The sequence below is a fragment of the Lathamus discolor genome, chromosome 4, assembly GCF_037157495.1.
Source record: "Lathamus discolor isolate bLatDis1 chromosome 4, bLatDis1.hap1, whole genome shotgun sequence".
Lineage (NCBI taxonomy): Eukaryota > Metazoa > Chordata > Aves > Psittaciformes > Psittacidae > Lathamus > Lathamus discolor.
Window position 1 is genome coordinate 114,668,589 of NC_088887.1, and position 24,281 is coordinate 114,692,869.

Below are 24,281 nucleotides of genomic sequence, written 5' to 3' on the forward strand. Positions count from 1 at the left end.
TGTTAAGGCTAGGACACATATTTGACTTCCATTTTAACATTAATGTAAGTCTTATGGGAAAAAAAAAAAACAACGAAAAAGCCCAAACACCAAAAAAAACACAAACAAAAAAACAACCAAAAAACCGAACTTCACTGTTCCTCTAAATCTCGCTTCTGCTAGTAGAAGGAGAAGTATCAGGGTACTGGACAGTTCTACCTTCCCAGCAAGCTCAGTAGTTAGGACATAGTAGTTATATCCAACGAATGTGAAATGTTCTATTTGCTATCACCAGTTTCATACATGCTCACCTCTACAAACTTCTAATAGAAGGTACTGACTAATTAATAAGTTCTGCTTAGATTAAGAGAGAATCATGGTTGGAGACATGACCTGTCCAGCTGTTGTTCTCATAATACTGTGGGTGGCCAGTGCTTTGGTAGCAATCAGTAAAACAGTCCTACTTACTTTCAAGGTGAGAGAGAAATATGACATTTACCTATACATTGGTCTTGGAAGCAAATTATATAGCTTTCTATGCTAAAGTTGATTTGCAAAGTCAGATTTGAAAAACTATATCACAGAAAAAACCTGGATGTTACTTTGCTGTTTAATACATACAGGACTATATTGATATCACAAATCATGGTCAGGAAGAAATATCCAGCTATAGCGACAGGTTATCACGATGAACTAGCATCCAGTCATGTCTAGAGAGAGATGGTGAGATCTGAGTTCACACAGGTTTCCTATGATTTTGAAGAAGCTGGTAATGGCTAGAACCACATAAATATGTAAGCTCTCTACTGTTGTGTACAGAAATGCCACTGTCAGGTGCCTGGGTCCTGGGATTTAATCCACAGCCTTAAGATAACTTTGTGACCTTCATATACATGAAGTTAGACATCTGTGAATTACATTTACAAAAGCCAGCTTAGTGAATGGAGAGCCAGAGGGTATATAAATGTCTTCAAAACAGAATTTGCTGTGCCCTGCATGCAGATACCTGAGCAAATTGCCTGTAAATAAACTAATGAGCATACTGAAGGCAGGCCAGCCCAATATAACATCTTGTTATCATAACTAATTTGCCTGGAAAAGTCTGCTCCTAATAATTCTGTACCTGAATGAGGTCGTTTAGAGCCTGTCTTGTTATTCCTATGTATATTTTGTGGAATATGGACCTAGCCAAGGGAGTTCTAGCTACAGAGCTATCGCGCTTCAGTTGAAATTACTTTCCTACTTGTAGTGAAGCTGCAGTCTGAAGCTGCAGTTTTAAAGCAAACTCAGCTTTCAGATTCCTTTTGCAGAACCTGAGCAGTGAGAAATGACTGGTCTGTGTTTACTTCCAAAGCAGGTTTCTGTGTATGTCCGAGCTCAGAACAACATAAAGAAAACTTTATTTGACATGACTTTGTCCAATTAATATAAGGACTAGGACAGTTGTACAGGGAGCAGAACAGGAAAAAACCCTGCTGGACCTCTGTAGCAAGAGTTTTATTTCAGCAGCTTGCCAGTTTAGCAACACACTATTCAAACACCCAGAACATGGATGTCTTCCCAGACATGCACAGGAAGGACTGTGATTCCCATAGTACTGGAACTGATCATCTCTGGTGAAGCACTTCTCATGAAATCTAGAGTTTTATAACACTAAAGAGGAGGCCTAAAACATGCAGCCTATAATACAGTTTCTAAACAGGGTAAGATCTTTGTCCTTCATAAAGAAATAAAATAAAGTTATGGTTTAACATCTGTAGTGATGTTACATGTTGTGGAAGATTATGTGGCAGTGCTCCCTCCAGACGGCAGCATCCCTTTGAGATGGAAGGGAGCACACATCTGCCTTCCCCTGCAAACATCATCACTCTTCTCATTCTAACACCGGGAATCACTGTTCTCTATTAAGCTTATACTGAAAGCTTTGAATAAAAGCCTTAAAAAGCTCTGCTGAAGTATTAATTCTGAGGGAAATATGCAAATCTGGATTAAATATTCCATTTATTTTTAATCTCACTATGGTAAACCTTGTAATTAAGATGATTAAATGACTGAATAAAACCCTATATTTACATCCTTTAAAATACCACAAAGAAAAGCCATAATCCTGTTTACAGAAAAAAGCAGTAGATGCCTTTTAAAATGGAGACATCAAACAAAACTTGCTATTTAAGCAGCTGGTAATTAATGAAACTCCTGCTTAGCAAGTGTACCTAACAGCTAACCTCTAGAAAACCCATCTTACAGAGAAAACTAATGGGGGGTGAGGAAGAATCAAATGTTATATTTATGGAATAAAAAAAAAAAAAAGGATACAATGTTATGTTTATGGATGATCAAGTTATCCATGATTAAGATATTTCATAAGAGACAAGTTAAGGATTTGTAACAAAAAAAAAGATTAGTGGAAAAACTTCTGGATTAGACATATTTAAATGATACAGGACTCACAATGAAGTCAGAGGCAGCATTGTTTTTGGAGTGATGGTCCAGGAAAAGCAGGAGGTGAGAATCCTCTGGTACCTGTTTGTCATAAGGAATCTGCACAAAATCCTTTTTATTGAACATATTTTCCTTCACTGTTCTGAAAAAGTATCTCTTTAAAACTCCCTTGCTTTGCTGTTCAGCTCATTCTTATCAAAGACAACAATAACTTAAAAACTCATTTATTAAAACCAAGAAATAATTCTCTCATCTGAATATGCACTGCAAATATTCCGAATATATTTCAGGTGCATTTCTCCTCCCCTCCGCTTTCCAACCTCCCCCCCCGCCATGTCCTCTTATTTCTTCTGTAAAATATTTGGACAGCAATCTAATGAAAACCTACGTGAATAATCTATATGTAGCACAAATTTATGTTTGGGGTTTTTTTGCTTATTGCATTACCTCTTGATAATATATAACAGCATCAATAAACAGAAATCAAGTCATTATACATATAAAACTTGTTTTCTGATTAAGTTCCTGTCAAAAGAAATTAGTGTAGCATTTTTTCAGTCAGTGGTGCTTTTTAAAGACTTTCTGATTTTTCTAGAATTGTGTTCTGTAAGAATGGAATGCAGGTTTTATTCAGCAAAAGCATTTACTTTATCTTTCATTTGAAAACATGTTAATAAACCTGTATCTCTTAATACAGTGTTCTTTCAGTAAGTCATCTTTCCTTTCCCACAATGATTTTCTAAAAGGTCTCAATACGGAAATTCTTAGGCAAGTTTATAACTAGTTATTGACTTTAGAGAGTGAGAAATAGGAATTTGCTGAAGGACAAATTACTTACGAGGTCGTGGAGAATGATTAGGTTTGATACTGTATCATGGATTTATCTCCTGGGATAAGTAAGTGAAAAGTATTTCTAAAGGTGCTGATCAATGTGAAAAAAACTAAACCTCAAAACAATATAGCGTAGCTTGCGGTGTTCATCCACAAAAATTTCTCTATCATCAAAAACACTCACATAACTCATGGTCTTGTTAATGTCAGATGTTCACACATCTTGAACATACTTTGAATAGTCTCTAGCTTAGATATATCCACTACAGTTGTTTAGTATTCACTTGAAAGTCTGTCTCCTAGGTGATTTTAAGGGTCAAACTTCTTAGGACTATTTAGAAGACAATGCCATGTAGGCATAGAAACTAAAACGAAATATCCAGAAGTTAAAAAAAATAACCAAAAAAAAAAAAAAAATTAAAAGATGTATTTTAGATGTCCCTGCACACAAATCCGTGAAGTTTCTCTGCACTGAAAAAGATTTTTGTAGCTGGAAAAGAAATTCCATGTTCATTGCTTAATTTCAGAACTGAACTCACATACTTCCCCCTTAGCGTTCTGATTTTGTCCAAAATTATTTTTCCCAAACTGACTCTGATCTGGAAGTAATTTTTCATTAGTGTCTTGTACCATATTGCCAGAGCTTCATGGAATGATTTATTCTTGAAACATCACCTGATGTGGAATTTTTTGGAAGGCCCATGGAAGTAGCTCTTCCCTTTCCCAGGAGACTCCAGCCACTAAACTGATACCACTTGCAGTAGATTTGGTAGCTCACTGATGGAAATGAAAGGTACTATTTTTTCAACATGAAAGGCAATGTGTGTGTTACGGCAAAACACTGCATTGGAATCTGTCTAAATATAAGTTTAAAAGCATAATTTTAGCAAAAAATGTATAAACAGTTTGATGACATGTAAGGTGCATTTTGTGGAATGACTGCTGTTAAAAGGTATATGACCACTCACTATTGATGCTCGTCTATCCTTACATTCTCAGTTTGTTTGGGGAATCAAATTCAGCTCTTTTTCTGCCTACGCCTTTCCCCTCTCATTTTACTTATCATAATCAAGCCTTAACATCATGCACTCAATTCTATCACACAGAGACTGTAGTGTCAAGTTCAGAAATAAAAACCATAAAAAGAGAAGGTACTCAGAAGGGAGAAAAGCAGAGAGATGGCCAGAAGGTAACAAGCCTTAATTACATTGATAACTGTCATCAATCCAGAATAAATGGAAACAAAATGTTTCTCTAACAGAAACTCAAAGATTTTCATTTCTGCAGCTCTTCCATCTTCAATGTGACCTTATTTCAGGGCTCAAATTTGGAGGAAGAAAATCTTCCCTCAGTACAGATCTTGTTTCCCAAAGAAGAAAAGGATAGGCTATACTGCATCTATTGAAAACCGAGATATTCTGGCTAGCATTGTCTCTCCAGGTGCTATATGGTATGGAAATATAAAGGCATACTTAGCTTTCTGCAGACACTGCAGGAGTGACAATTTAAAAAGCAAAAATGTAACCTCTCTAGAATATCTACAATTTCATTTGGGGATCCAGAGGCATTTTGTGGGATTTATGATATTTCTGACTTCTGGTAATGATGAAGTTGTACTGCCAACCAAGCTATACAGCAAGAATCAGCAACTAAAATCACATCTGTACCACAGAAAACAAAAGACGATTTATATTCAACAACAGTACCTTGGCACTGACATTTGGAACAATTTCTTAAGGCTTCTAAACTCTAAAAGAAATCTGTGACCGCAAGGCAGCATATTCACCATAGGTGGCATGGAGACTACTGTTAACATTCAAGTTTTATACGGGGAATAAGACAATCTTGTAACAGAAATTCTGAAATTCTGCTGTTATTCAGTGGCATTTGCAGTACCTGAGCTTTAATTATTCTTTTGGTACCCAAAAAACTGGCAGCAGAATGCTGGGTATTTCATAAGTTCTGCAATTAAACACACCTTGTAGCTGAATTACTGAGCATCCAATAATGAGCAAAATTTAAAGGACCAGTGTGCATACAATCTGCAGCCTACTGTACCTGGTGAATGAAGGGGAGGGGAGCACATCAGAACAACTCCTTGACCTTCACGTACAGAGACAGCGCTTCTTGTCCGGCCGCTAAAATTCCCCAGATCTATCAAAAGAACAGAGCAATTTAGTTACATAAGAAAGATTCTAAATTTTGTGGTTACTGTGACTTACATTTTATTTCCTCTTGTAAAGCTGATAGTTCCTTTTTTTCATACCTTAATCTATAATAGAAGGGCCTTTAAAAATAAATCTATTTCCATCACAAAAAAAATCCATGTTGCATCAGCACTTTATTACTCTCTTTAGTGCACTTAGATCCAGAATCAAAGGAAAAGCAGCAGACAAAACACCATTTTCGAAAAAAAAAAAAAAAATAAAATAGTGCTCTTTATTCTTTTTTTCATATCCTGTTTGTTTTTTTATCACAGGTAAAAATGACTCATACTCTGCAAAAAAAAAAGTCAAGCAAACACCTTGGCCAACATCTAGACTGATGGTGTAGCTAACGCCATTTGGACAGTGCATGGCACATTGTGATGAGAAGAACAGAAAATCAGCTGCATTGAATTCAAACCCAATTCTGGTCTATAGCACATTCACTGCTTTTAAATATTTCATTCTGGTTTCTTCAATGTTATAAACACAATCCAGCTGTGGGAAAATTTATTTTCCCTCTGAAAGTTTCCCTCCAGTGGGAGAATAGGGGAATAAGGAACATAGAATCATAGAATAGTTAGGGTTGGAAAGGACCTTAAGATCATATAGTTCCAAGCCCCCTGCCATGCGCAGGGACACCTCACACTAAACCATGTCACCCAAGGCTCTGTCCAACCTGGCCCTGAGCACTGCCAGGGATGGAGCACTCACAACCTCCCTGGGCAACCAATTCCAGTGCCTCACCACCCTCACAGGAAAGAACTTCTTCCTTATATCCAATCTAAACTTCCCCTGTTTAAGTTTTAGCCCGTTACCCTTTGCCATGTCACTACAGTCCCTAATGAAGAGTCCCTCCCCAGCATCCATATAGGCCCCCTTCAGATACTGGAAGGCTGCTATGAGGTCAGCTATGCATATATGCAGATAACACAGCTATGCATGTGTTATCTGTAGCAGAAGAGATATGACAGCTCAGTTCTGCCATCAAACTGGTGCCTTTATCCATTCCTCAGTGCCAGTAATGCCATTTAAAGCCGCTATTCAATCAGAGATTTTTCAGAGACATTTCTCCTTATGTGTATGGATCAAGGTGAAAAGAGGTGCAATAAGAGTACCCAGTGACACCTTTAAAAAGGACACAGAAGCTTTAGCAGGCACCTGACCCCAAATATGAATCAATGGGACCAGTGGGTGCATCTCTCATTGACATTTAATGAACTACAGCCATACATTTTAATTTCTGCATACAGACCAAGGTGCTAGTATGAGCCAGACAACACCAAACAGAATTGTTACATTCTTAACTGCACTCAATTGACTGTTCTTTGTCAGATGCTGAAACTACACATCTGGCTCCCCGCCTTGGAATGCATAAAACTGAAGCTTGTTGCTTTTCAAAAGTAATACTAGTCTTTCCAAAAGCCTTTTCACGTTTTTAAATCATGTCTTGAATATAGCTGGAAGCCTAAAATTTCAATGTATCTAAATTTATGTTGGTTTTGGACAAAATTAATTAGTGTTCTGATTTGAACAGAAGATACCATGTTTGAATAGAGAAAAGGTGGATAGGCTTTAGTAGAATTTTAACAAATAATAGGGCAACATTCACAAATTGTGCAAAATTTTGGTAGGCAATAGTTAATGAAATATTGCATTGCACTTTAAAATAACGACACCATGGGTTATACTACAATCTGGTGTAATTCCACTTACAATGTCACCTAATGAATATTACCTGATAGTAGATTCTGCACAGATGTAACTGTTATTATTTTATGTTTAGAAAGTAGTGGTCTGGTATATCCCTGCATAAAGAGTTTTTTCCTTGATGGGAGAACAGCTTTGAAGGAAAAGTTACCCTACTTAAGAATGCCTGGATTTTACTTGCATGCAACTTTGGGTCTACAAATTTAGGTATGTTTGTGTTAAGTCTTGTATATAGAATCATAGAATCATAGAATAGTTAGGGTTGGAAAGGACCTCAAGATCATCTAGTTCCAACCCCCCTGCCATAGGCAGGGACACCTCACACTAAACCATCCCACACAAGGCTTCATCCAACCTGGCCTTGAACACTGCCAGGGATGGAGCACTCACAACCTCCCTGGGCAACCAATTCCAGTGCCTCACCACCCTAACAGGAAAGAATTTCCTACTTATATCCAATCTAAACTTCTCCTGTTTAAGTTTTAACCCCTTGCCCTGTCACTACAATCCCTGATGAAGAGTCCCGCCCCAGCATCCCTATAGGCCCCCTTCAGGTGCTGGAAGGCTGCTATGAGGTCTCCACGCAGCCTTCTGTTCTCCAGGCTGAACAACCCCAACTTCCTCAGCCTGTCTTCATACGGGAGGTGCTCCAGTCCCCTCATCATCCTCGTGGCCCTCCACTGGACTTGTTCCAGCAGTTCCATGTCCTTTTTATGTTGAGGACACCAGAACTGCACACAATACTCCAGGTGAGGTCTCACAAGAGCAGAGTAGAGGGGCAGGATCACCTCCTTCGACCTGCTGTTGACGCTCCTTTTGATGCAGCCCAGGATACGGTTGGCTTTCTGGGCTGCGAGCGCACACTGAAGCTGGCTCATGTTCATTTTCTCATCGACCAGCACCCCCAAGTCCTTCTCTGCAGGGCCACTCTGAATCTCTTCTTTGCCCAGTCTGTAGCTGTGCCTGGGACTGCTCCAACCCAGGTGTAGGACCTTGCACTTGTCATGGTTGAACTTCATAAGGATGGCATCAGCCCACCTCACAAGCGTGTCAAGGTCCCTCTGGATGGCATCCCTTCCTCCAGCATATCAACTGGACCGCACAGCTTGGTGTCGTCGGCAAACTTGCGGAGGGCTCACTCAATCCCACTGTCCATGTGTCGTAGTTTAAACCAATCCACACAGGTCGTCGTGTGTGCCCCCCCCCCCCCCCCCCCCCCCCGACCCTCCCCACTCCCGGAGGGATGGGGAGGAAAATCAGGAGAATGTAACTCCCACGGGTTGAGATAAGAACAGCCCAGTAACTAAGGTATAACACAAATCACTACTGCTACCACCAATAACAATAATGATAAAGGAAGTAACAAGGGAAGAGAATACAACACCTCAACACCAGCCGACCAATAACTCACCCCACTCCCCCCAGCCAAGCACCGACCCATACCTCGTCCAACCCTGTCGTGAACTAGCCCTTCTGGGTCACTCTCCATTACATCCTGGGCATGACGTGCTGTGGTATGGAATACCTCTCTGGCTAGTTTGGGTCAGGTGTCCTGTCTCTGCTTCCTCCCGGCCTCCCCTCCTCCCTGGCAGAGCATGAGGCTCAGAAAGTCCTTGGCCAGACCAAACATTTGAGCAGCAACTGAAAACATCGGCGTTATCAGCACTGTTCCCAGGCCAAAAGATCAAAACACAGCACTGTACTAGCTCCTAAGAAGGAGAAAACTGACTGCTGCTGCTCAAACCAGGACACCATGTCAGCGACAAAGATGTTAAACAAGACCGGTCCCAACACCGATCCCTGAGGGACACCACTCGTTACCGGTCTCCAGCCGGACATCGAGCCATTGACCACAGTTCTTTGTGTGTGGACAGCCAGCCAGTTCTTTATCTACGAGTGGTCCATCCATCAAATTGATATCTCTCCAATTTAGAGAGAAGGATGTCGTGTGGGACAGTGTCAGACGCTTTACACAAGTCCAGGTAGATGACATCAACTGCTCTACCCTTGTCCATCAGTTCTGTACCCCATCATAGGAGGCCACCAAATTGGTCAGGCAGGATTTCCCCTTAGTGAAGCCATGCTGGCTGTCACCAAGCATCTTGTTGTTTTTCATGTGCCTTAGCATGTGTCCCAGGAGAATGTGCGCCAAGATTTTGCCAGGCACAGAGGTGAGACTGACTGGTCTGTAATTCCCCGGGTCTTCCATTTTCCCCTTCTTGAAAATGGGGGTTATATTTCCCTTTTTCCAGTCGTCGGGAACTTCACCTGACTGCCATGATTTCTCAAATATGATGGCCAGTGGCTTAGCAACTTCATTCGCCAGCTCCTTCAGGACCCACGGATGTATTTCTTCAGGTCCCATGGACTTGTTCACGTTCAGATTTTCAAGATGGTCTCGAACCAGATCCTCTCCTACAGTGGGCCCAAGGTCTTCATTCTCACAGTCCCTGCGTCTGCCTTCTAAGACTTGGGTGGTGTAGTCAGAGCCTTCGCCAGTGAAGACCGAGGCATAGAAGTCATACAGAACCTCAGCCTTCTCCAAATCCTGTGTAGCCAGTTCTCCTGAGAGCTTCCTCAGGGGGCCTATGTTGTCCCTAGTCTGTTTTTTCTTTGCTATGTACCTGTAGAATCCCTTCCAGTTATCCTTAACATCCCTAGCCAAGTTTAATTCCAACTGGGCCTTGGCCTTCCTAACCTGGTCCCTAGCTTCCCAGACAATCACAGAATCACAGAATCCCAAGGATTGGAAGGGACCTCAAAAGATCATCTAGTCCAACCCCCCTGCAAGAGCAGGGTAACCTACAGTACATCACACAGGAACTTGTCCAGGCGGGCCTTGAATATCTCCAGTGTAGGAGACTCCACAACCCCCCTGGGCAACCTGTTCCAGTGCTCTGTCACTCTTACAGTAAAGAAGTTCTTCCTGATGTTAACGTGGAACTTCCTATGCTCCAGTTTACACCCATTGCCCCTTGTCCTATCACTGGATATCACTGAAAAAAGCCTAGCTCCATCATCCTGACACCTACCCTTTACATATTTGTAAACATTGATGAGGTCACCCCTCAGTCTCCTCTTTTGCAAGCTAAAGAGACCCAGCTCCCTCAGCCTCTCCTCATAAGGGAGATGTTCCACTCCCTTAATCATCTTTGTGGCTCTGCGCTGGACTCCTTCAAGCAATTCCCTGTCCTTCTTGAACAGAGGGGCCCAGAACTGGACGCAATATTCCAGATGCGGCCTCACCAAGGCTGAGTAGAGGGGGAGGAGAACCTCTCTTGACCTACTAACCACTCCCTTTCTAATGCACCCTAAGATGCCATTTGCCTTCTTGGCCACAAGAGCACATTGCTGGCTGACATCCCTGTACTCTACCCAGGCCGCCTGTCCTTGCTTCCACCTTTTATAAGCCTCTTTTTTCCTTTGAATTTTCCTCAGCAGCTCCTTATCCATCCAAGGAGGTCTCCTGGCCCTTCTGCTGCACTTCCTTCTAGTTGGGATGCAGCACTCCTGAGCTTGTAGCAGGTGATCCTTGAATATCAACCAAGATCCTTGATTATCAACCAAGATCCTTGAATATCAACCATATTTCTAAAAGGAAGCTACATATGAACCAATATTGTATGTAGCCTATTAAGAAACCAATTTTTAGCTTTTATTTTAATGTACAATTTAGGAATACAATAATCCTTTTTACTGCATTATTGCTGAGTCCTCCTAAAAATGGTGTGTCCCCTTAATTTTCTTCAAGGTCATTTTTTTCAGGCAAGAATGACACTAAATTACTGTAAAATTGTTCTTGCAGTCTTCCTTCTCAAGAAAATATGATAAATCTTCTCTATATGGGTGTCCTAAAACATGAAATTAGATTTACTCCTCAAATGCCTTCAAACCTCCAGACTATGCACAAACAAACCTCCGTGAATTTAAAATGCAGCTAGAACTTGAACTGATGTGCCATGTTTTCAACATGTTTTGAGAAGATACTCTGAAACCAGAATAACATCTCTATGAGAAATACATAGACCATTTATCTCTCTGTTTGAACAGGCATTAACATAGCAGTAATTCCCCAGCATTTGGAGGAAAAGAAGAATCTATGTTGCAGACATCAGAGAAAGAGCTTTAATACTAATGGCCATCAGAAACCCATACTGCCTGTCTGCTATATGCACTACAGAAGTAGATACATTTATTTAAAAAAATAATTTGGATCAGGGAATCAAATAGCTGAATAAATGAAAATATCATGAGTTCAATAGTAAAAAGTCATACTAGTGTAAGGAGAGATTCTTTGCAATTTACATAGATAGAGTGACAATCTATTGAAGTGACAATCTAATGAAGGAGTCAATCTTTTCTGCTTCTAAAAAAATCTCTGAGATTTTATTTCACAGACTGTTTCTGCAATTTCTTTTAAGCCTGAAAATAATCAGAATTTGTAGCAATACACTTATTTTTGAAAAAAATAAGTACTTCAGTCTTTTCATTTTAATTCCAAACAAAATTTGAAATATTGATATATTGATATATTTGATATATTGATATATTTGATATATTGATATATTGATATATTTTTTTAAATCTTGGATTTTGGAAAAAGCATTTTATTTTCTTGAAAAATCTTATAATTTACATATATCTGCAGTAGTATAAAATACTTTACTTTTAATTTAGAATCTTCTGTCTCCTAGGGCTATTTGTTTTCATCCTTTATATAGTTTTTACTCCCTGTGATGCACAACCTGAAAGCCTGTCAGCACAAAAGATGGGAAATCCGTGACATCTAAATTGTAACTTCTATAGGCAGGAGTAGAAGTTTTCTCAGTTTTGATATTTTTAACTCATGTAAATAAATGCAATTTTCCAATTAGCTATAGCAACCTCAGGACTTTTTCCTGTTTCCTGTTTTGTATGTGATAGGCAAATACTCTTTGTTTTTCTCTTTTTTTTTTTTTCTCCATATGAAAAAACAAAGATATTTTTATTTAAAAATAAAAGTACTATGTATGACTCAAGTGTGTATTTGTTCAAGCCAATTAATTTCAAACTGAAGAAGAAAGGTAACAAACAGGTTTTATTTGGCTATCTGTGGGTTGCGAATTGGATTTCTTGTTAGCATACAGTGAAAGAAAGGATTAACAGGTACAAAAGCAAGGATTTAGCTGTCAAATGACTGAATGTAGAAAAGCTTAAAAGGAAGGAAAGGTGAAGGATCATGCTTGCAGTTCCCGCACATCAAAATATTAAGTCCAATATGGAAAAATTAAATGAAAGCGAAATTAAATTAATTTCCTGTAAATCTCAGACATCTCATATCTCACCAAATCAAAAGAAAGATAGCTACTAAAAAGAGTATTCAAAACCCTATCTTTTACTTTTAAAACTATAAAAAAAATACAAAAGAAAGGGTAGACATCTTTGGAGTTGGGGGCTGTAACCTCTCAGCAGTGCTGGCCATCAGCTCAGTGTTCTTGCATGATAGACCTGCAACATGTATGACATGTCAGACAGCCCCACACAGAATGAATCTATCCTTCATATTATTATCATGTATATGGGTTACTGATAAGAAAATGCCTTTTTGTGCTCCATAGGTGTTCACCCTCTGCCCTGAAAGATTGAATTTATTTACTCTTATCGTAGTGCTGGGGGCAAAGATGATAATGCCTATTATGTTATTTTCAAAGCAGTTCCTGGGGTTTTAGCTACATCTCTTCCATACTCCTTAACATAAGGCACAGGCTTGACCATTTTCAAAATGTACAGTTAAGTGTCAGTTACCATATCTAATGTAAAGATAGTATTAGCAATATATTTGTGAAACATGCAAAGAACATTTATAATGGAGTGTGTGTGCCAGGAGTAGCACAACTGTCTTTATTGCTAAAATCATTTTATTCAACAATATTATACAGTGTCACTAGAGTACAACCTGTGACATAGGAGTGGTCTCCACTATAAAACGGAAACAGTAAAGAATTTACAGAGCTAGTGTTTCAGACCATTTCAGAAGGTCATACTACTTCTGCTGTCTCTCACAGTAGTGTGGATATCATCATTATTCTGAAATGAGATGAAGCATAGGTTTCTCTCAGCACACGTATGTACATAGTGATGTGCACTGCGGAAGAATGACACCCACCACTACAAGACTATCAGTTTAAATAAGACCCAAAGGAAAACAAAACACCTCTGCAGAAGGTGAAAGATGTAATGGAAAATAAATGAGGAAAAATCCCAAGGCAGTCAAAGCAACGGGAAAGCTTTGCAGGACTAAAAACAAAATAAACAACCAATTAAAGGGGGAAATATTCTGCCACTGACAGAAGGACTTTTACAAAAGTTTAAGCAGTTTTTACCACTTAACGGTCTTCCAATTCACCTTCATTGTAGTTTGCCTTTTTGGCATGCACAGGAAGGATCATTCATTCTCTGTGTTCATCAGTTGGCTGCAGCTGATGGTAGCTGTGAAGTGGCAGATTTTTGTGACCCAGGCAATGGTTCACTGATGATTGCCATGAAATTAGGATAAAATTAAAAATAAGAAACAATTATTGCTTGGTAAATTAGCACAGAAGCTGTGGAAGGCTCTGTAGTTCATTATCAATGCTTTAAAACAGTCAGTTCACTTTCAAAGTAGAAATTAGATTGCTGCGGAACGATGTCCTCTGCCAGCCCAAATCTGTGAGTTTGAACTATTTTATGTGTAGATTTATGACAGAGTTTAAAATGAGTATTGTCTGATGTGTATTAAAATGTTTACAGACATATGTTGAAGATATCTAAAGATAAGTATAAGGCAGGCAATATTCTTTCCAATAAGGTAAAAATAGCTCTACACAAGGTAAAATTCTTCTGTCAGGCCAAGGGCAAACTTATTCATTGCATTGTCACTATAGAGCAGATAGCCTTCCTCTTCTTGTATCTGAAAGACAGGACTAAGAAATAGACCTTGAGCTGGAATTGCAGCTCTTTAAAAAGAGTAGGATTTACAGGTAAAAGAATACCATTATAAACATGTTTTTCAAAATTCCATTATAGCCTAAATCAAAAACATGTTTTGACTGTACACTCTAAACAAAGGTAAACATAAATGTTGTGTTTAATATCCCATAAACACAAGCTATAGAAGAATGAAAGACAGGTTTTAAAAAGAAATTATGTCTGATTATATAGAGAACTTTTCAATTGGATGAATTAAATACAATACTCACAGGATATCAAGATGTCCAAAGAAATTAACAGATCGTTTTGTATTGGCATACATTTATATTATAGGAAAATGAGATTAACTAGGTGGAGCCATACTATTAGAATCACTTATTGAACCTAAGAGTAACTTGAGACATTAACTAGAAAAGGTGTGAAAAGAAGTTCAGACATAAAGATTTCTGCCATGACAGAATCATTCTCACCACAGTTACTAGGAAAAGCGTACATCTTGAACTTTTAAAAATCACATTACCATATGACTTTTACATGACAAAGTAAAGGCAAGATTCAAGTACTTTTAAATGTATCAAGCTTATTATAGTTGTTGCTGTTATTAGTACAAGAAATATTTTTAATCCTTCACAGATCATCAGTCTGACATGACCTGAAAAAAGTCATTTCTTTTCTCAAAGAAGTTGAAAGAAGTTCCTATGCAATTATGTAATGAAACACAACAGGAAGAGCGAGAGTACAGAGAAGCAGTGATGTATTTTAAGCATGTATATGAGCCACCCTGTGTCTCTACATCTGCAGCACCACAAGGGTTTTAAAGAAAAGGGATGGTTGGACACATGCTTTCAAAGATGACAAAGAGCACAGGAGAAAGTTTAAATAGTCCTGTTGGAAAACGTACAAGATGAAGAAAAGAAGACACAAGATACTGTATTTTCTCATATTCAGATCAACATCTTCCAGAATCTTTCTTGGATACTACAAAGAAGATGAGAAAAAGATAAGTCGTTAAGAGATCTTTGAACAATGATGGTCCTTCTGCATGTTCTTGTAAATAGAAAATAATTTTCTTTCTGCTATGCTGTCAACATGAACTATAAGGTATACACTATTCATTAGCCCTGAACTAAATTTGCACTATGAAAAGAAATGGAGTAGTTAAATAAAAGAACACTGAGGTTTTTTCTGCCCTTAATGACATATTTTTATATACATATCATTTTCATACATTATCACAATTAAAAATTGCATAGTTTACTGCAGTCAGTATTATCCTGTTAATTGCCCATCTTCATTATGCTGTTTATGTCTAGCCGTTTTATCTTGTCAGTAGAAAACATCTTTTTTGTACTTTCTACATTTCCTATCACAGAGAAGTCACAAATCTGTAAATGTGGCTAATACCTGCTACCAAAATACGATTTGTTATAGTAATAATCAACTATTCTGGTGATAACAAGAAATACATAGAACTCTTTCCTAAAATTATTTTTTTATTCATGCATGAAATCTGGTATAAGAATTGTTTTATTTTTATTTTCTTTCACAAAATAATTATTAATTTTAAATAAATTATTAATTATTAAAACACTAGAATTTTTTCCAAAAGGTGAAAAACAGAAGTTGCCTCTATTTACTATGCCATACTTGTTAAATGGAAAAAGTACTTTTCATTTAAAATATTCGCTACCTGTGATCCTACATAGAATTTATATAAAATATAAATTGATATGCTTCTTTCATAGTTTTCTCTTGACCAGCTACTCATTTTTTATCTAATCTAATGGTTCATAGAAAGGTGTTTCAGGAGTTGCATGTGTATTAGGATCTTTGAAGAAGTTTTTATTTTATTACACCTAGTTTCAGTAGCATCAGTGAATACCATCAGTATCATCAATAAAGCTTAATTCTTCCCAGAGCCTTGATGAAGAAAGGGAAACTGTAGATATCAAAAACTGAACTTCAGTAGGATTTCTGCACTTATACATCCTGAAGTACTGGATCAAAGTAAAATAGAATGAGAAATACTTGTAGAATAAATAACAAGATTATGTTGAAAATCATAGAGCTGCTATATGATTCAGCTTGCCATGTTAATTGTACAAGAACTGGGATGTTTGTAGTTACAGTTGCTGATGGCTACAATTAATTAACTACAATCATTCTGTATCTGTCAGGTCTCATCTATTCTCACAAGCACTATTTCAGCATGCTTCTCAGCTGTCTTTCATATCTTCTATTGCAATATCAATGCAAAACACAGAAGCAACTGGAAATATTATAGTTATGACTTTTTCATCCTTTCACTTCATTCATGATCTGTCACTTAGGAGCAACAGCTAAAACCAAACAAATAAACAACAAACCTCGAGTTACAAATGATTTTCAAATATAGTTGTCATATATTTAATCACCAAACAAAAGTAGGTCAGTAGATGGTACTATTTCCAGAGCTTCTGAGCAAATAGATTTTCATCTCAGCAATATATGCAATGTATTCTTTTGTAAACACATTGTTTTACATTATGTTACCTGCATTCTGAGAAAGACACATTTCTATTTGCATGCTTTTTAATACACCTTCCTGCCACTGAGTCTTATACTAACCTGTATAAATTCTGTGGACATGACATTGATAACTCTACTTTCTTACATTTTTCTTTGTACTTATGAATGCTTCTTCCCTTTTTCTTATTTGCTTCTTTAGTCACTTTTTCAGTTAAATTACTTCCAAACATTCGAGGATATATTTAAACACCTTTTCATTTTATTCAACTTTCTTCAACTAGATCTGATGTTTCCTTCTTTTCATTAGTGTCTAAAGTTAGCAATGTCAGTTGGGATTTTACATAATTAAACAAGGAATGACTAGCACAGTACAGTTTCTTATCATATGATATCATATAGAATTGTGAATTACTAATCTCTTGTAAAATCACTATATAGGTGTTGTGGTTCATAGGACTCTCATCTTGTAACACTAGTACAGTGAAAAAAACTTTTCTGACCACTTTGTGTAATCAAGTAATGAAGGATAACATATTCTGCATACCATTAAGATCATTCATGCTAGAGTCTAAAACATTGCTTTTATATGTTTAACACTTTAAGATCATGTGATCCAGTCCAAAAGAGAACATAATGCTTAATTTCTGCATGCAGAGGACAATGTTGCAAACATACAGCCTCAAGGATCCTCTCTCCTATACCTCTTAAGTTCCAAATCTGGTTTTGCCAAAGCTGGAATTTATTACATGAAATAGTATAGCAAGAGTCTACAGGAGGGCCGAGAAGATGATCAGAGGGCTCCTTGTTACTGCGTTTTTTTTTTTGTTTTAATTATATTTTAAATAAATGGAGGTTTTGTGTCAGAATTGCAAGTTATATATGAGTGAGCTAGGAGAAATATGTCAGAACTGCTGTTCACATCTAAGGCTTGGACTTCTGGCATGGTGTTCACATTCAGTTACAGCTGGAGGCTTGCAGACACCTTTTCCATGAGGTATGACATACAAAATTCTGACTTAACTCTAGAAAAATCATTTCACAATGCTGACTTTTCACTAGACTAATGTGTATAAATGCCTCCACCCTTCACTTGCGGTCTGTCATCAAGAAAAGAAGAAGGTCATAATCTCCCAGAAATTATTTATTTGCTGGAGAAATTTTGGACTTGAATTCATGAATTCTCCAGGTCATAGGAAAACCTGTTAGAGGAATCAGACCTGCTAAGAGCTGGCCTTGTAGGAAGGCACAATAAAGCAGCTGGAACAGGTATTCAGAGAGAGTCAGACATAAGAGAGGATATGGGAGAAAAACATTAAAAAAAAAATCCAGCTATTTCCAAAATATGGTGCTTATTCAGTAAAGCACAGAAAATACATAATATGCTTTTACCAGCAAGGACAAAATCAAAGCATCTGTAGTGAATACACTGCATGAAGGAGTTGAAAATTCACCTCAGAAAATCAAAAGTGGCAACATGCTAAAAATGCCTGATTTTATACTGAAGTGGAACAAATAATTAGAAGCTGTGAAATGAAGACTACAAAGGTGAATGGTCAGATGTTAATATTATGTAATGATGTAAAGAATTATTTGGATATTAATGAATATAAAAGGGAAAATTATGGGGAAAAATCACAGACTAAATGCTAACAGAACAACAACTTCTGCAGCAATATTGCCAGATGATCACTGAATGGTTTAGGACAAGCAGATCAGCAACCTCAGAGGTGCTGAAAGGATTGTTCCTGAATATAAGATATTAATTTGCAAACGACCTGACACAGCTAAAGAGCCTCATTGACAAAAAAGAATAGGTGAAATTCTGCATATGTGAGTCTGCAATATTTCAGTATTTTGTTCATAGTTTGTTTATCCCCACACCAGTGAGTTATAGGGATTTTTAACCAAAAAAGGGCTTAAGTTTTTGGTGTCTGAAATTCAGGTCCTTTGAAAATTTCTCTGTCACATAAGTACAATAAGTTGTTCTGATGCCATACTTGTAAAAGGAGCTTGACAAATCTGAAAGGGCTTAGAGAAAAGTTATGAGATTGATTTGCATTACAGAGAACATCTTACAGTGATAAATGCCTAAAGCCTAATGTCGTGGTTTAAACCCAACTACAAAAGCTCGTTCACTCACTCCCCCTCCCCCCCCTTTTTCTCTTTCTCCCTCTTTCTTTCCTCCCCCCGCCCCAGACCCTCCCCGCTCCTGGAGGGATAGAGAGGAGAATCAAGAGAATGCAACTCCCACGGGTTGAGATAAGAACAGTTTAGTAACTAAGGTATAACACAAATCACCATTGCTACCACCAATAATAATAATGATAAAGGAAATAACAAGAGAATACAACACCTCAACACCAGCCGGCCAATAACTAGCCCCACTCCCCCCAGCCAAGCACCGACTGATACCTCATCCAAACCTGCAGTGTACTAGCCCTTCTGGATAACTCCCCGTTACATCCTGGGCATGACGTGCTGTGGTATGGAATATCTCTTTGGCTAGTTTAAGTCAGCTGTCTTGTTTCTGCTTCCTCGCAGCTTCCCCTCCTCCCTGGCAGAGCATGAGGCTCAGAAAGTCCTTGGTCAGACCAAACATTTGAGCAGCAACTGAAAACATCGGCGTTATCACCACTGTTCCAAGGCCAAAAAATGAAAACATAGCACTGCACTAGCTACTAAGAAGGAGAAAAATGACTGCTACTGCTGAACCCAGGACACCTAAGAAAAAATATTTTGATTAAGTTAAAGGCGAGAAAAGGAAACAGACTTTTCCATAATTTTCTTTTTTTAAAGGAAAATATCTAAGCTTCTGAATCAATCTCCTAGTGAGTCTAGCTGATCCTACAAATAAACATTACGTGATTAAGTTCACTCCTAGAAATAATTCACTTGAACTCAGTTGGTACACTGAACTGATTTAAATACATGCATAAATGTTATGTATACACTGGAATATGATTTGTAATATAGATTTTATGCACATTGTTTACATAAAAATAATAGCAAGCCAACAGATACTCTTAGAAAAGATAAAGGAGAAAAAAGATGAAGGCCTTTCAGTGATGTGTGGACAGAAAAATGGTACCAGACTATTGCAGTGCAATCACTTTAACACAATTGAAAAAATCTCATATGAGGACTGATGTTTAAAGACATGATACCTGAATACCTGAGGAGAATGGCAGCAAAGTAATTTAATATAAACTATTTTGTTTAAGTCTTTGTAACCCATTTTACATATTTTGCACTCTAAGGAGATGAAATGGGATTTTTATTACTAATTGCAAATTATTGACAAGAACTACAGTGGTAGCATACATTCATTTTATCTAAGAAGGCAATTACTACTAAATATTACATGCCTCCAATTAACAATACAAACATGGATTGTAGGTTAAAATTAACTGTGAATGAGCTAATTATAAGTAAAACATCATGTTAGAATATTTCCACTTAGTGATTCAGATAAAGTCATACCATAAATGTTCATGGTCTACTAAATATGGATCAAATCTCAGAAAACCTAAAATGAATGGTAGTATGACTAAGTAATGGTTAGGAGATGCATGTGCGATTATGCTTCAAGGTATCAGTATAATGTCAATGCTGAGAAAGCCTTTTTTAATTGATTTGGTGCAAATGATTTTGAATGTAATACAACAACATTTTAAATTGTTATCCCTGTTATTTGAGAATTTTTCTTTTCCTTGGAATATATATCATTTATTTCTTTATAACACATCACCACAAAAGCATTATTTGTGTCCTAATTTTTTTCTCAGTGTGGGGTTCCCTTGCCTGATAGCTACAACTGAGCCAGTCATCCTTATCTTCCTTTAAAGACAATGCAAAGAAATAGACACTTCAAAGGCCTCATTTGACCTATTTTAGATGTCAACTTGACATGAATGAATATCATCCTGGTACTGCTATAGATTCAGTAGGGAATCTAAACAATTACATCAGTTGCAGCTGCCTATAGCGTAGATATCTGACATTAAAGGAGCACAAATAAAGTGCATTTAAAGGCACTTCACAATTTCCTTGATCTTCAGTTGTTTCCTTAATATCATTATTTTGTCCACAGTGCCCTGATAAAATTGAGTAGAAGATGGCAAAGGATTCCTCTCATAATAAATAACAAAAGGCAATTTTAAAATCCCTTAACTGTGTGGCCATTTGTTAGTGAAGCAACATTTTGTTTTTTTCTCTTACTAGTACAGCAGAGAACTAAATAATTTTGAAAAGGTACACAAACAGTTTCCAAATAAAGGCCTTTAACATTATAGAATTTCTTATTGTGACACCAATTGTATTGAAAGATACCGTTCCTGAAGGACAAAGATTATAGCCTTTCATTATATTTTCTCTCCTCTGTCCAGTTGGGAAGGTGGAGTAATAAAGCAGCATGGTGGGAACCTGGTGTCCAGCCAGGATAAAACCACCACAGTGTTTCACCACTTCACTTAACCTATCTTATTATTTAATACATGAGGTTGCACTGCAGTATTGTCTAAGGTTCAAATGTCTTGTTAAGTAGTTTGAAAACTCTGCTTGTTTGAATAGACTCTTATTGCTCATCTGTTAGAAAGAAATGATTTTGCAGTGATTTCTGACCAACAATCCTTTACTCCTCAGTGGGTCATGAAGAGATGTTACAGAAATATGTAGCTGGTCAATAGACGACTATTGCTTTTAAAAGTATTTGAACTAAATGCTTGAAGGTGAAGGTGCAAGGCCGTCTACAGCAATCTCTGAGAGATGGCACAAATTAATGCTCTGAAATTTAGAAATAACTATTATAGAAAAAAAAAAAAAAACCAAAACCAAACATCTATAATTGCAGATTCAAGAAACCAAAGGCAAAAAGAAGTATAATGTAAAATAATGTGAAAATGGAAAATCATATAATACAGTGACCTTTCATCAGGGAACAGAAATCAGTTCTTTCAAGAAGTTTAGTTTGAAAATGATTAATCTTAATACATAATAAGGTCAAGTCCATCAGCAGAGCAAACTTTACAAATTCACTGAAAATAAACCAACACCCATTTATGCCAAAAATGTATGGTTTTGTTCATTAGTTTGACATTACTTTTGTTTATCCCAGTTTTGATTTAGTTCCATTGTTTTCTAGTTAACAGTTTTGTCTTGGTTACTGGGATCACTGGAAAAAATAAATTAATTTCTATTTTCTCTACAGGTTTGGGTGGGGTTTTTTTTAAGCTTAGTTTTGTGCTGCAGTCATGTTGTCCAGAAAACTTGAGAATCTTTCCCAAAGCATTTTGTAGGCAAAGACAGTGACTGGTCAGTCTTGTTAGATCTTACAGATACTGCTTTTCAGTAGAGCTGGCATAGATGCTCATGGCACAGTGCCTGTAGAGAAGGAATGTCCAATACATCAGCTATGAAGGGGATGCAAAATTTGTTTGCCTCCAGCAGACTGCTCAGTAGCTGTTTGGAAAAACAGTAGAACAGCTGTTGTCCTGCCTTTTTCATCTATGTCATATGCAACCTCCAAAATCATTGACTTCATGTAATCTTTGGCGAAAAGGGAAAAAAACAAGCAAACAACAAAGAAACAAACAAAAAACCACAACCCCACAAAACACCAAAAAAGACAAACAAACAAAAAAACAACCCAAAGAAGAAGGTGTTTAAATGGTGTTTGGTCGATGAGAAAATGAACATGAGCCATCAGCGTGCACTCGCAGCCCAGAAAGCCAACCATATCCTGGGCTGGATCAAAAGGAGCGTCACCAGCAGGTCGAAGGAGGTGATCCTGCCCCTCTACTCTGCTCTTGAGAGACCTCGCTTGGAGTATTGTGTGTAGTTCTGGTGTCCTCAACATAAAAAGGACATGGAACTGTTGGAACAAGTCCAGAGGAGGGCCACGAGGATGATCAGGGGACTGGAGCACCTCCCATATGAAGATAGGCTGAGAAAAGTTGGGTCTGTTCAGCCTGGAGAAGAGAAGGCTGCATGGAGACCTCATAGCAGCCTTCCAGTATCTGAAGGGGGCCTATAGGGATGCTGGGGAGGGACTCTTCATTAGGGACTGTAGTGACATGACGAGGAGTAACGGGCTAAAACTTAAACAGGGGAAGTTTAGATTGGATATAAGGAAGAAGTTCTTTCCTGTTAGGGTGGTGAGGCACTGGAATGGGTTGCCCAGGGAAGCTGTGAATGCTCTATCCCTGATGGTGTTCAAGGCCGGGTTGGACAGAGCCTTGGGTGACATGGTTTAGTGTAAGATGTCCCTGCCCATAGCATGGGGGTTGGAACTAGATGATCTTAAGGTCCTTTCCAACCCTAACTATTCTATGATTCTAAATATTTAAATGACTTTTGGTTAAAGGCAAGTGTGCATTTCTCAGCTAGCCTTGTCCTAGGCATCCATCTTATCTCAGGTATGAAAAGTCTCAAGTAAAGGTTCACAGATCTTACTGTGTCCTTGCTTTATATCTCTATGTGTAACGTAAGAAAAAGGGTGATGTGTTAAAGGATACGAAGGGTATGCATGTATTCAAGATCATGTTCAAAGTTTGTTTTACACTGGAGTCCACACTAGTCAATTACATCAACAACAAAAAAATGCATTTTTTTTTTGCAAGCATTTTAAGAGCTGCGGTACGTAAGTGTTTGGCACACACCTTTACTACGGAATGATGGCTTGTCATTCAGAAAGCACAGAGCCAAACAACCTTTTAGGAGCTGTCATTCAAACTGATCCTGAAACTGTTTTGTTTTGGCTTGTTTTTCTCATTTGCTTATGCAATATGAATATTTTCATGAAGCAGTAAATTCCAGCAATTTTTCACATGAGTCTTTAAAATGTGTTTTCTACAGATGAATTCTATCCCATATATGGCCTCAAACTGCTTAGCTAGTCATGGAAGGTCAAGCTCAGTGTGTCTTCACATCTGAATGAAAATTTTAAAGTGTGACTCATAGCAGCAAAAACTAGTGGAACAATGTAGGACATTCCTCTTATCTCCAGAAAGAGCAGAACATCCTCTGTAGGTGCAAATCACAGTCTTGTGGCTAACATACAAATGCAAAGCAGTTTAACTACAGTGGACTAAAATATTTTCCAGTTTCTCCATACTCTATCTTTCAGCACAGAAATTTGCCTATTATTTCTTGTATGAATTTTCCACAAAATGTGCCTGTTCTTAATGGTCGAATCACAGAAACAGTATCAAAAGGGGGACATTTGCAATTCCTCTGCAATTGTTAATGTAAGGAACTTCTTGAAGAATAAGTGCAATAAATAATTACAATTCATTAGGTTCCCCTCTATGTTCTCTTATCCCTCCAGCCTTGTCTGTGGCATTCATCTGTTCTTACACTTTCAGTGAAAGACACCATGTGTAGGAGGAGAATCTTATGATCCAGATGCTACGTAGCAACAATGATCAGGAGGTGCTTAGCAGGGGAGAACCCGCTCTCCTGAGATGATAGACATCAAGGTTTAGAAGAGGAAAATCAGGAGGAATCTGACTGCTTTTGGCTTGAGCCAGGATAAGAAGAGTGTTTGTGCCAGATCCATGGACGGCTTGATGGTGCTGCTTTCATCTTTTGTCCCTCTCCATCGAATGATAGCTGCTGAAGCCAGCTTTCATTGCAGTTTGACCTTCAAATGCCACAGTGCCA

The 24,281-nt window shown here is 37.9% G+C and overlaps 1 protein-coding gene across 1 annotated transcript in view; it reads right to left on the bottom strand.

Moving 5' to 3' along the window:
• The window catches only part of CNTN5 (contactin 5), a 234,548-nt gene that overhangs the window by 168,159 nt on the left and 42,108 nt on the right, over positions 1 to 24,281 (bottom strand). The window contains exon 4 of the mRNA XM_065678713.1: positions 5,311 to 5,406. Coding sequence (XP_065534785.1) covers positions 5,311 to 5,406 — 96 coding nt within the window. The remainder of the gene's footprint in view (positions 1 to 5,310; positions 5,407 to 24,281) is intronic.